Genomic DNA, 14446 nt, shown 5'->3' on the forward strand with positions numbered 1-14446 from the left:
ATGAATAAGAAACCTGCTTTATTCAGAAAATATATTTTTATTTCTTTCCTTCAGATAAAATTAGAAGAGACTGACCTAAATGGAAGAAGTAACCAGTCTGTGGTGTCTGAATTTATTTTTCTTGGGCTGTGTGATTCATGGGAGCTCCAGGCCTTCCTCCTAGTGATATTTTCTTCACTTTATTTAATCACCATTTTAGGCAACATCTTCATTGTTCTCCTAATTACTGCTGACCTTCATCTCCACTGCCCTATGTACTTCCTGTTAGCCAATCTTTCATTCATTGACTTATGCCTTTCATCAGTAACCACTCCTAAAATGATCACAGACTTTCTCAAGGCGAACAAGACCATCTCTTTTGGAAGCTGCATGTGTCAGATTTTTTTTGGACATTTTTTTGGAGGGGGTGAGATGGTGTTGCTTGTGTCAATGGCCTATGACCGTTATGTGGCCATCTGCAAGCCACTCCATTACTCTAGCATTATGAACACACAAATGTGCATTCGGCTAGTGATGACATCATGGATCATTGGCTTTGTGCATTCAATAAGCCAACTAGCTATAATCATACAATTGCCTTTCTGTGGACCCAGAGAATTGGATAGCTTTTTCTGTGATATTCCATTGGTGATCAAGCTAGCTTGCGTGGACACTTATGTTTTAGAAATGTTGATAAATGCTGACAGTGGGGTACTGGCCACCATCTGCTTCATTCTATTGCTGATCTCTTACTCTTATATTCTGCTTATTCTCTGCCATCAGTCAAAGGATGGGGCATCCAAGGCTCTCTCCACTTGCACTGCCCACATCACAGTAGTCGTGTTATTCTTTGGGCCCTGTATCTTCATCTACCTGTTTCCACTCAACATCACTTGGGTGGACAAGTTTCTTGCTGTATTTTATGCAGCCATCACACCACTACTAAATCCAGTCATTTACACTTTAAGAAACAAAGAGATTAAAATTGCCATTAAGAGACTGTGATGATAAGCTTATGGATTTCTGTTGGTATTTCATGATCTCACATTATAAGAACGTGATAATTCCCAATTCACATATGGAAACCACATGTATCTCTTGGCTAAAGTTTTGTGTCAATTCTATAGCATTCCAGAATTATCAAAATGAGTTCCTGTTTGGGAAATTTGGCCAGTCTTTAGAGCAATGATTTTAGTTGTTCTCAAGAATGATTTGGAATTAACAACAATGTTGATGTTAATTCTTACTATCTGTACTGCTACTTCAACACAGAACACCAGACCTGGAAATTTTCTAATCTGTTTTGCATTTCTTTTAGCAAAGCATTTCATGTGGACCTTCTCTTTTTTTAAATATAAGTTTATACACTGAATGCAGGGGTTTGTGCATGCTCAGTCATGTCTGACTCTGTGATGCCACAGACTGTAGCCCACCAGGCTCCTCTGTCTATGGAATTTTTCAGGCAAGGATACTGGAGTGGGTTGCTGTTTTCTACAGCAGAAGATTCTCCCTACTCAGGGGTCAGCCCCATGTCTGCTTCATCTCCTGCACTGGCAAGCAGATTCTATGCCACTGAGCCAGTGCACTGAATGCTGCTATCTTTAGTTTGCAAATTGATAAGTTAGTCTATTGATTAGTTACCATTCTAGTTACCTTCTGGAGAGGTAGCTGAGAGGGAATCGGTAAGTATTCCTATATCATATTCAGAAAGAAATTTGAGTCATAATCATAATCTGGAGAGTGTTGTACCCCCAATATCATGTCTCAGTCATTTCTGAAACAGTGTCTTGAAGAGATACATATTCAATACAAAGATGGCTGTATTAACAACTTTTAGAGATTTTGCTTTTTCCCTTCCTATACACAAATGGGTTAGGCAGTTCATTATACAGGTGAGTCAAAATATCTAGTTTTGGAATAAACTATCCATTTAATTCACTGAAGTGTTCACATAATCTTTAAGAACTAGATTATGTGCAGAGTTTGTGAATTACTCATTACTACCTATAACAAAACAAAACTTTCTTCAGAAATCTTCCTACTCTGGGCCTCAAAATTTTATATAAATTTATATCCATTTATCTGAAATCAATGGATCTAGATATACTTCAAATTTCACATTACTTTTTAAAGATGACATGGTCATGTGTATTTTGTAACATTTCCAATAAAGAATCTCAGAAATAAACCCTTAAATAAAATAATTGCCATTTTCATATGTGTATGTGTATATGATATGATATGTATTCTGATTTTTCTAAATTTTTCTACATCTGTATACTCAGTTTGTATACTATCTATTAACTTCTCTTTGATAACATTGATTTTTTTCCTTATACTTTGAACATTCTGTTTTAAAGCCACTCCAGTATTTTTGCCTGAGAAATCCCATGGACAGAGTTGCCTAGCGGGCTACAGTCCATGGGATCACAAAGAGTCGGACACGACTGTGTGACTAAAAAAAAAATTTTACAGAATTTTTTTGTTTTCTGTCAAACCTCAACAGGAATCAGCCATAGGTATATATATCTCCCCTCCCTTTTGAAACTCCCTCCCATCTCCTGCCCCATCTCACTCCTCTAGATTGATACAGAGCCTCTGTTTGAGTTTCCTAAGGCATACAACAAATTCCCGTTAGCTATCTATTTTACATATGGTAATGTAAGTTTCCATGTTACTCTTTCCATACATCTCACCCTCTCCTCCTCTCTCCCCATGTCCATAAGTCTATTCTCTATATCTGTTTCTCCACTGCTGTCCTGTGAATAAATTCTTCAGTACCATTTTTCTAGATTCTGTTTATATGTGTTAGAATACAATATTTATCTTTCTCTTTCTGACTCACTGTACTCTGTACAATAGGTTCTAGGTTCATCCACCTCATCAGAACTGACTCAAATGCATTCCTTTTTAAGGCTTAGTAATATTCCATTGAGTATATGTACCACAACTTCTTTATCCATTCATCTGTCAATGGACATCTAGGTGACTTCCATGTTCTAGCTATTGTGAATAGCTGCAATGAAAAATGAGTTACATGTGTCTTTTTCAACTTTGGTTTCTTCAGGGTATATGCCTAGGAGTGAGATTGCTGGGACATATTGTGGTTTTATTCCTAGTTTTTTAAGGAATCTCCGTACTGTCTTCCATAGTGGCTGTATCAACATTCCCATCAACAGTGCAAGAGTGCTCCCTTTTCTCCACACCCTCTCCAGCATTTATTGTTTGTAGACTTTTTGATGATAGCCATTCTGACTGGTGTGAGGTGACATCTCCTTGTAGTTTTGATTTGCATTTCTCTAATAATGAGCAACATTGAGCATCTTTTCGTGTTTGTTAGCCATCTGTATGTCTTCTTTGGAGAAATGTCTGTTTAGGTCTTTTCCCCACTTTTTGATTGGGTTGTTTTTTTTCTGGCATTGAGTTATATGAGCTGCTTGTATATTTTGGAAATTAATCCTTTGTCAGTTGTTTCATTTGCTATTATTTTCTCCCATTCTGAGATGTGATGTCTTTTCACGTTGCTTATAGTTTCCTTGGCTGTGCAAAAGCTTTTAAGTTCAATCAGGTCCCACTCATTAACTTTTGTTTTTATTTCCATCACTCTAAAAGGTGGGACATAGAGGATCTTGCATTGATTTATGTCATCAAGGGTTCTACCTATATTTTCCTCTAAGAGTTTTATAGTTTCTGGTCTTACATTTAGGTCTCTAATCCATTTTGAGTTTATCTCTGTGTATGGTGTTAGGAAGTGTTCTAATTTCATTCTTTTATGTGCAGCTGTTCAGTTTTTCCAGCACCATTTATCGAAGAGGCTGTCTTTGCCCCATTGTATATTCTTGCCTCCTTTGCCAAAAATAAGGCACCTATAGGTGCATGGGTTTATTTCTTGGCTTTCCATCTTGTTCCTCTGATGTATATTTCTGTTTTTGTGCCAGTGCCATACTGTCTTGATGATTGTAGCTTTGTAGTATAATCTGAAGTCAGGAAGGTTGATTCTTTAAGCTCCATTCCTCTTTCTCAAGACTGCTTTGGCTATTCAGGGTCTTTTGTGTTTCCATATGAATTGTGAAATTTTTTGTTCTAGTTCTGTGAAAAATGCCATTGGTAGTTTGATAGGGATTGCATTGAATCTGTAGATTGCATTTGGTAGTAGTCATTTTCACAATATTGATCATTCCTTATCCAGGAACATGGAATATCTATCTGTTTATGCCCTCTTTGATTTCTTTCATCAGTGTCTTATAATTTTTTGTGTACAGTTCTTTTGTCTCCTTAGGTAAGTTTATTCCTAGATATTTAATTCTTTTTGTTGCAATGGTGAATGGGATTGGTTTCTTAATTTCTTTTTCTGATTGTTCATTGTTAATATATAGAAATGAAACTCTGTATTGATTTTGTATCCTGCAACTTTGCTAAATTCACTGATTAGCTCTAGCAATTTTTCCATACTATCTTTAGGGTTTTCTGTGTACAGTATCATGTCATCTGCAGACAGTGAGAGCTTTACTTCTTCTTTTCTGATCTGGATACCTTTTATTTCTTTTTCTTCTCTGCTGTAGCTAGGACTTCCAGAACTATGTTGAATAACACTGGTGAAACATTTATTTTTTTCATGATCTTAGAGGGAATGTTTTCAGTTTTTCACCATTGAGAATAACGTTTGCTGTAGGCTTTTCAAATATGGCCTTTACTATGTTGAGGTATGCCCATTTTTTGAAGAGTTTTAATCATAAATGGGTGCTGAATTTTGTAAAAGGCTTTTTCTGTATCTATTGAGATTATCATGTGGTTTTTATCTTTCAATTTGTGAATATGGAGTATCACATTGAGTGATTTGTGCATATTGAAGACTCCTTGCATTCCTGGAATAAACCCAACTTGATCATGGTGTATGAAATTGTTAATATGCTGCTGAATTCTGTTTGCTAAAAATTTTTTGAGGATTATTTAATCTATGTTCATCAGTGGTACTGGCCTGTAGTTTTCTTTTTTTCGTGTTGTCTTTGTCTGGTTTTGGTATCAGGGTGATGGTGGCCTCAAAGAATGAGTTTGGAAGTGTTCCTTCCTCTGCAATTTTTTGAAAGAGTTTTAGAAGGATAGGAGTTAGTTCTTCTCTAAATATTTGATAGAATTATCCTGTGAAGCCATCTGGTCCTGGGCTTTTGTTTTTGGGAGACTTTTGATCACAGTTTCAATTTCAATGCCTGTAATTGGGTTGTTCATAATTTCTATTTCTTCCTGGTTTAGTATTAAAAGATTGAACTTTTCTAAGAATCTGTCCATTTCTTCCAGGTTATCCATTTTATTGCCATATAGTTGTTCATAATAGTCTCTTATAATCCTTTGTATTCTGCATTGTCTGTTGTAACCTCTCCTTTTTCATTTCTAATTTTGTTGATTTGATTCGCTTTCTTTTTCTTGATGAGTCTGGCTAAAGCCTTGTCAATTTTGTTTATCTTCTCAAAGAACCAGCTTTTAGTTTTATTAATCTTTACCATTGTTTCTTTCATTTTTTAAATATATTTCTGCTCAGATCTTTATGATTTCTCTCCTTCTCCTAATTTTGGGGGGTTTTTTGTTCTCATTTTTCCAGTTGTTTTACATGCAACATTAGGTTGTCTATTCTATCTTTTTCTTGTTTCTTAACGTAGGATTGTAGTGCTATAAACTTCCCTCTTAGGACTGCTTTCACTGCATCCCATAGGTTTTGAGTTGTCATGTTTTCATTTCCATTTGTTTCTAGAATTTTTTTTATTTCTTCACTAACCTGTTGGTATTTAGAAATGTGTTGCTTAATCTCTGTGTGTTTGTGTTTCTTACAGTTTTTTTCTTGTAATTGATATCTAGTCTCATAGCATTGTGTTTGGAGAATATGCTTAATGCAATTTCAATTTTCTTAAATTTACTGAGGTTTGATTTGTGACCCAAGATGTGGTCTATCCTGGAGAATGTTCCATGTGCACTTGAGAAGAAGGTGCATTCTTCTGCATTTGGATGGAATGTCCTGAAGATATCAATGAGATCCATCTCATCTAATGTATCATTTAAGATTTGTGTTTCTTATTAATTTTCTGTTTTGATGATCTGTCCATTGGTGTGAGTGGAGTGTTAAAGTCTCCTGCTATTATTGTGTTACTGTCAATTTCTCCTTTTATGCCTGTTAGTGTTTGCCTTATGTATTGAGATGTTCCTATGTTGGGTGTATAGATATTTATTATTGTTGTGTCTTCTTCTTGGATTGATTCCTTGATTACTGTGTAGGGTCCTTCTTTTTTTAAATTTAAATTTATTTATTTTAATTGGAGGCTAATTACCTTACAATATTGTATTGGTTTTGCCATACATCAACATGAATCTGCCATGGGTGTACACGTGTCCCCCATCCTGAACCCCCCTCCCACCTCCCTCCCCATATCATCCCTCTGGGTCATCCCAGTGCACCAGCCCCAAGCATCCTGTATCATGCATCAAACCTGGACTGGCAATTCATTTCTTATATGATATTATACACATTTCAATGTCATTCTCCCAAATCATTCCACCCTCTCCCTCTTCCACAGAGTCCAAAAGACTTCTATACATCTATGTCTCTTTTGCTGTCTTGCATACAGGGTTATTGTTACCATCTTTCTAAATCCCATATATATGTGTTATTATACTGTATTGGTGTCCTTCTTTATTTCTTGTAATCTTCTTTATTTTAAGGTCTATTTTGTCTGATATGAGGACTGCTACTCCAGCTTTCTTTTGCTTCCCATTTGCATGGAATATATTTGTCCATCCTCTCACTTTCGGTCTACGTGTGGCTTGAGGTCTGAAGTGAGTTTCTTGTAGACAACATATGTATGGGACTTGTTTTTGAATCCATTCAGCCAGTCTGTGTCTTTTTGTTGGAGCATTTAATCCATTTACATTTAATTATTGATATTATGTTCCTATTACCACAGTCTTAATTGCTTGAGGTTGATTTTGTAGATTTTTTTTTCCCTTCTCTTGTATCTCTTGACTATTCAAGTCTGTTTAACATTTGTTGTGAACCTGGTTTGATGGTACTGAATTCTCTTAACTTTTGCTTATCTGGAAAGCTTTTTTTCCTCCATCAATTTGAATGAGATCCTTGCCAGGTACAGTAATCTTGGCTGTAGATTTTCCTTTCAGTACTTTAAATATATCCTGTCATTCCCTTCTGGCCTGCAGAGTTTCCCTTGTATGGTACTTGTTGCTTCTCCCTTGCTGCTATTAATATTCTTTCTTTGTGTTTAGTCTTTGTTAGTTTGATTAGTATGTGTCTTGGCGTGTTTTGCCTTGGGTTTGTCCTGTATGGAACACTTTGTGCCTCTTGGACTTGATTGACTATTTCCTTTTCCATGTTGAGAACATTTTCAACTATAATCTCTTCAAAAATTTTCTCATAACCTTTCTTTTTCTCTTCTTCTTCTGTTCTTCTGGGACCCCTGTAATTCAAATGTTGGTGCATTTGATATTGTCCCAGAGGTCTCTGAGACTATCCTCAGTTCTTTGCATTCTTTTTACTTTATTCTGCTCTTTAGAAGTTATAACCACCATTTTATCTTCCAGCTCACTGATTTGTTCTTCTACTTCAAATATTTTGCTATTGATTATTTCTAGAGTATTTTTAACTTCAGTTATTGTGTTGTTTGTCTCTGTATGTTTATTCTTTAATTCTTCTAGGTATTTGTTAATTGATTCTTGCATTTTCTCCATTTTGTTTTCAAGGTTTTTGATCATTTTTACTATCATTATTCTGAATTCTTTTTCAGGTAGTTTGTCTATTTCATTTTAATTTATTTGGACTTCTGTGTTTCTAGTTTGTCCCTTCATTTGTGTAGTATTTCTCTGCCTTTTCATTATTATTATTTATTTTTTAACTTACTGTGCTTGAGGTCTCCTTTTCCCAGGCTTCAAGGTTGAATTCTTCCTTCTTTTTGGTTTTTGTCTTCCTAAGGTTGATCCAGTAGTTTGTGTAAGCTTCCTATAGGGTGAGATTTGTGCTGAGTTTTGTTTGTTTTTCCTCTGATGGGCAAGGCTGAGTGAGCTGGTAATCTTGTCTGCTGATGATTGGGTTTTTATTTTTGTTTTGTTAGTTGTTTAGATGAGGCATCCTGCACAGGGTGCTACTGGTGGTTGGGTGATACCAGATCTTCTTTTAAAGCGGTTTCCTTTGTGTGAGTTCTCACTTTTGGTGGCTCCGAGAGTAAAGCATCTGTCTACAATGCAGGAGACCTGGGTTCAATCCCTGGGTTGGGAAGATCTCCTGGAGAAGGAAATGGCAACCCATTCTACTACTCGTGCCTGGAAAATCCCATGGATGGAGGAGCCTGGGAGGCTACAAGTCCTTGGGGTCGCGAAGAGTTGGACACAACTGAGTGACTTCACTTTCAGGGTTAGTTCTCTGGTAGTCTAGGATCTTGGAGTCAGTGCTCCCACTCCAAAGACTCAGGGCTTTATCTCTGGTCAGAAATGAAGATTCCACAAGTGTTTTGTTATGGCATTCAGTTCAGTTCAGTCGCTCAGTCGTGTCCGACTCTTTGCGACCCCATGAATCGTAGTACACCAGGCCTCCCTGTCCATCACCAACTCCCGGAGTTCACTCAGATTCACGTCCATCGAGTCAGTGATGCCATCCAGCCATCTCATCCTCTGTTGTCCGCTTCTCCTCCTTCCCCCAAACCCCCACAGCATCAAAGTCTTTTCCAATGAGTCAACTCTTCACATGAGATGGCCAAAGTACTGGAGCTTCAGCTTTAGCATCATTCCTTCCAAAGAAATCCCAGGGCTGATCTCCTTCAGAATGGACTGGTTGGATCTCCTTGCAGTCCAAGGGACCCTCAAGAGTCTTCTCCAACACCACATTTCAAAAACATCAATTCTTTGGCACTCAGCCTTCTTCACAGTCCAACTCTCACATCCATACATGACCACTGAAAAAACCATAGGCTTGACTAGACGGACCCTGGTCGGCAAAGTAATGTCTCTGCTTTTGAATATGCTATCTAGGTTGGTCATAACTTTTCTTCCAAGGAGTAAGCATCTTTTAATGTCATGGCTGAAGTCACCATCTGCAATGATTTTGGAGTCCCCAAAAATAAAGTCTGACACTGTTTCCACTGTTTCCCCATCTATTTCCCATGAAGTGATGGGACCAGATGCCATGATCTTCATTTTCTGAATGTTGAGCTTTAAGGCAGCTTTTTCACTCTCCACTTTCACTTTCATCAAGAGGCTTTTTACTTCCTCTTCACTTTCTGCCATAAGGGTGTTATCATCTGCATATCTGAGGTGATTGATATTTCTCCCAGCAATCTTGATTCCAGCTTTTGCTTCTTCCAGCCCAGCGTTTCTCATGATGCATTCTGCATAGAAGTTAAATAAGCAGGGTGACAATATACAGCCTTGACATACTCCTTTTCTATTTGGAACCAGTCTGTTGTTCCATGTCCAGTTCTAACTGTTGCTTCCTGACCTGCATACAGATTTCTCAAGAGGCAGGTCAGGTGGTCTGGTATTCCCATCTCTCTCAGACTGTTCCACAGTTTCTTGTGATCCACACAGTCAAAGGCTTTGGCATCGTTAATAAAGCAGAAATAGATGTTTTTCTGGAACTCTCTTGCTTTTTCCATGATCCAGCGGATGTTGGCAATTTGATCTCTTGTTCCTCTGCCTCTTCTAAAACCAGCTTGAACACCAGGAAGTTCACGGTTCACGTATTGCTGAAGCCCGGCTTTTTAAGTGAGATTAAAACAAATATCCAAAAATGAGAAACCAAAGATGAACCTCAGACAAATGACAGTAAGAAAATCAGGCAAATAATAATGAAAATAATGGAATATACACATATACATATGCACCCATGAACAAAGTCAAAACAGTCCAAAAAAATAAAGTACAGTAGATTGACCAGGTGAACAAAGTAAATCAATATTTATACTTACCAGTTAAGAACAAAACTAACTAAAGCACAAACTGGAAAACAAAACTAAAACAAGGTGCCAAGTGGGGAATAAAGCAATGAAAACAAAATTAACAAATACGTTGAGAGGAAAGGAAAGAAAGAAATGAAAGAAAGAATAGATATGCAAAGTTAGATATAGGTAGATGAAGAAGATTTGTATACATTAAAGATTAACTGCAAGGGGAAAAAAACAGTAGTAAAGGCAAAGGAATAAATGCCAAAAAAATAGGTTTTTAAAAATTAAAATTATAAAAAAAGAGAAAAAAATGGAAGAAGAAACAAAAAAGGAAAACTCCACAGAGCTGCGAAAGCCCAACAAAGAGGCAGAGGTTTATAACAACAATAAAAATTGTGACTGAATATACACATATACATATACACCCATAAACAAAATCAAAACAGTCCAACAAAAATAAAGTACAATAGATTGACCCAGTGAACAAAGGAAACCAAAAATTATATCTACCAGGACAAAACTAACTAAAGCACAAACTGGAAAACAAAACTAAAGCAAGGTGCCAATTGGGGAATAAAACAATGAAAATAAAACTAACAAATACGTTGAGAGGAAAGCAAAGAAAGAAAAGAAAGAAAGACTAGATATGCAAAATTAAATACAGGTAGATAAAGAAGATTTATATACATTAAAGATGAACTGCAAGGGGAAAGGAACAGTAGGAAAAGCAAACAAAGGAATAAATTTAGGAAAAATATTAGACTTCAAAAATTAAAATTAAAAAAAGAGAGAAAAAAAAGAAAAAAGGAAAACTCCACAGAACTGCAAAAGCCCAAGTAGAAGCAGAGGTTTATATCAACAATAAAAAAATTTGAGGAAAAAACAGCTCAAAAGCTTAATTAGATTTTATAATGCCAATAAAATTGACAACTACAACAGAGGGGGATAGAAAGGAAAAAGAAAAAGAAAAATCCAAAAGAATCTACAGACAAGTCAAAACATAAGAATAGTAAATGTTTTTTTGAGTCACTGCTGTCAGAGTCCTTTCCCTCGCTGGGAAGTCACAGTCCATCTCATCTTCCTCGGATGCCCTCCAACACTATGCTGATCTCTGGACATTCTATGGGGGTAACTCAGATTCTAATCAGGTCATATTTCTCTGTGTTCTTGCCTCCAGTGTCCACAGGTATCAGAACTAGTGCTTTTTCTTTTGTGGGAGCTCTCAATGACCTTTTACATATTCCATAGGCAGAGTCTGCCTAGTTGATCATGTGGATTTAATCTGCAGCTTGTACAGCTAGTGGGAAGGTTTTGGGTCTTCTTCCTTAGCCACACTAACCCTGAGTTTCAACTGTGGTTTTATTTTCACTTCTGTATGTGGGTCATCCACTGGGGTTTGCTCCTGAGGCTGCTCTGGAGGACTTGGGTTTGCCCCTGTGAGGGCCAAGTGTGGAGGTGGTGCAGCTTCTTGGGTTGCAGGGGTTCGAGCAGCACCAGGTACTCAGGGGAGTTTGTGGCTAGGGCAGCAGGAAATACAGTGCTCTAAAAGGGTATGGCAACCAGTATTGGCCAATACATGCCAGTATTCTCGCCTGGAGAACCCCCTTCCCTGACAGAAGCCTGGCAGGCCACAGTCTACAGGGTCACAGAGTTGGACACTACTGAGGCAACCCTGCACACAGAGACACAAGGCTCTTTTTGCCGGTCGCAGCTCTGCCCCAGGTGCAGTTGCTTGGCGTGTAGGGACCCAGGTGGCACCAGGTGTGCAGGGACATGGACAACCTCTGCCGCAGGAGCTATGGCCCTAACAGAGTCTTTTTTTGAGCCCCTTGTAGCTAGGGATCAGAAGGCCTCTTTGACCAGTCTTTCTCCATAGCTTCTTCCCACTCAACCCCATTCAGGCACTTAGAGGGCTCCCTTGCTTGGGGTCCTTCTCTGTTGTTTGGAAGGTCAGACACATAGAGGGGCCCCCCTGGCTGGAGTCCTACTCTGTAGATCAGCATGTCAGGCACTTAAAGGTGTACCCTGGGTGGGATCCTGCTCTTTAGTTCAGTGGTCAGGGATTTGATGGGCCAGCCTCTCTATTGTTCAGCTGCTGATGCTGTGTATGGGAGAGAGAGGCTATGGTGATGGCTCCACCCCCTAATGCAAGACTCAGCAGTATTGCCTTGCTTCCACGGCTGCCTGGCTTTCCTCCACAGGCATTTCCCACCACAATCTCTTCCCTCACATCCCCTCGATCCATCTTTCCTTAGTCAACAGCAGCCCTCTCCCTGGGATTGCTCCACAATTCCTAAGGTCCAGCTCCCAGCCACCGCGCCTTCCAGGGGACCTGTGTCCCTGTCTGGGGTATGTATGGCGGTGGCAAGGCCTGTCTGATTCAATTTAGGCTGTCACAGATCAGCTGTTTCACTCTCAGCCTTAAATGTTTCTCCTCTGACTCAGACAATTGCCCCGATGTGGGGACTGGACTCCTGCTTCAGTTTCCCCACTCGCCGAGCGCCAGTCCTACTAACTCTCCTGTTTCTCCCCCTAGTTCCTTCATCCTACGGAGTTTTGTGTGGGTCTATATATTCTTTTCCTCCGGTCAGGTACTCCTGTCCACTCTCAGCTGGTGTTCTCCATGCACTTCTGTGTCTGAAGGTGTATTTCTGATGTATCCGTGGAGAGACATGTACTCCACCTCCAACTGCTCCTCCACTATCTTGTTAGGAATATTTCTTTTTCACTTCTAAAATATAACTTGGTTCTTTGTTAGATACAATTTCTCTCTGTAATTTAACATCCAGTTTTTCAACTTCCTAGTGTTGCTCTTGATTTTATAAGTTATTTTACACTCTTTGCTAATTTCAATAATTGAGTATTTGTGATCTGTTTCTATTAGCTATTTTCCTCTTAATTTTCAGTCATATCCCATAATCATTATAGAAACAGTTATTTTTTGTGTTTTACACATTGTACATAAAAGATTATGTAGTTCTGGCATAATATTCCTCCACAACCTATCTACTCTCTCCTCTATGAGGCATAAAATGTTAAGGCATGATCACTTCAATCCAATCAAGTACTGAGCCTATTTGAATCTGAATACAGTTTTTATAAGACTTGGTACACTCAAGTTTGTTATTATTCCATGAATATATTCTTTCCAAGTTTGGATTATGATTTTAAAAGATCTTTGTCTCCTCACTCTGAAGAGTTCAGGTGATTTAGTTTTGCCCTTCAGAATTTTGTGCTTAGAACTTTAGTCTTTTCCCTTCTCTTGCTAGTTTCAAAAGTAAGATAAATTGTTCAAATAGAAATCTGGGTTTACACTGTTCTTTTTAATTAATGTACCTAACAAGAATCCACTAAAAATACAAATAAAAGCAACAAACAGGAAAAATATAAAATATAAAACTGATTGTATAATCCTAAAAGAATCTTAGATCACAAACACTCAAACATAGTTTTGCAGGAAATTTGGTTCAGTTTTCTAGTTAACAAGGCAAACTATAAATTAAATCATTTTGTAATTTATACAGATTATACACACTAACACATATTTGATACCATGTTTTGAGGCAAAAAGGAGTATAACAGATATAAAAGAGTATAAAAGACGTTACCAGAGAAAAATAATCAGCAAACAATTTGGATAGAGCAGTTGTTGGATAATAATAATACCAACCAGGATATAATCAAGTCAATATATTCCGATGTTTGAGGAATATTCATTGATGGATTAAGTCACAATTTCAAACAGCATGAAACAGCAATGTATACATAAATTTCCCTGCCCTAGGCCAAATGGAGATGAGTTGATTCCATTGAAATTGAGGCAAACAATTGAAGCATACTTTCCAATTCATGAAACATAATATTTCTGAGTCTCTCTCTGATGCTTTTCCTCCTGACATCTGTCAATCTCCCCTTATTATACTACCTTATCACTTCTGTCTGCTACTTTTTTTATACCATTTTATTGCCACAGGTTTTAAATCCTCCCTTACATATTTTTTTCTCTTTCAGAAAAAATATAAATTTTTCTTATCCTATGTTAAAATCAAAGGACAATTAGATGTTTCATAGTTCCCACAAAGTTTGATAATATTAGTTATGTTAATCAATTGCTCAAATTTAATTGAATAACTGAATTCAGGTATTCTAATGTGTAAGGCTGTACACTCAGAAGATACAAAGTCTGCAACTGATGCTTTTGCAAAATCTTCCACCAAACATTTCCCAGGGTTTTAATTTGGCTGACAAACAACTTGTTACCCAGAGAATTCAATGTAATCTCATAATCAATGGTCTAGTCTGAATACTATAAAATGGTGACTGTCTTTTAAAGACAAAAAGCCCCAATTTTTATATATGTATTTAAACATTTGTATTACATGAAGTTGTTTGAAGTAATTTGTGCTCTCATGAGTTACTTAGGAGACCTTCCTCCAACTCAGGAGCTGATTACTTAGTCTGCTCATTGCTGTCTTCATATCCTTGTTTCTCAGTGTGTAAATGGCAGGATTCAGGATGGGTGTAACCAGAAAGTC

General features: G+C 37.6%; 2 protein-coding genes across 3 annotated transcripts in view; one reads left to right on the top strand and one right to left on the bottom strand.

The window, feature by feature from the left end:
• Positions 1-984, top strand: LOC120860833 (olfactory receptor 4F4-like). Its single transcript, XM_040236540.1, has one exon. It carries the CDS (start codon positions 1-3, stop codon positions 982-984), a length of 984 nt encoding a protein of 327 aa, XP_040092474.1.
• A 13345-nt stretch (positions 985-14329) lies between these two features.
• LOC120860832 (olfactory receptor 4F6-like) overlaps positions 14330-14446 on the bottom strand; it is a 1486-nt gene continuing 1369 nt past the window's right edge. The window contains exon 2 of one of the 2 annotated variants that reach the window (XM_040236539.1): positions 14330-14446. In XM_040236539.1, coding sequence (XP_040092473.1) covers positions 14330-14446 — 117 coding nt within the window. The other variant, XM_040236538.1, reaches the window with a different exon arrangement.

This window comes from Oryx dammah, unplaced genomic scaffold (genome assembly GCF_014754425.2).
Source record: "Oryx dammah isolate SB20612 unplaced genomic scaffold, SCBI_Odam_1.1 HiC_scaffold_11204, whole genome shotgun sequence".
NCBI lineage: Eukaryota > Metazoa > Chordata > Mammalia > Artiodactyla > Bovidae > Oryx > Oryx dammah.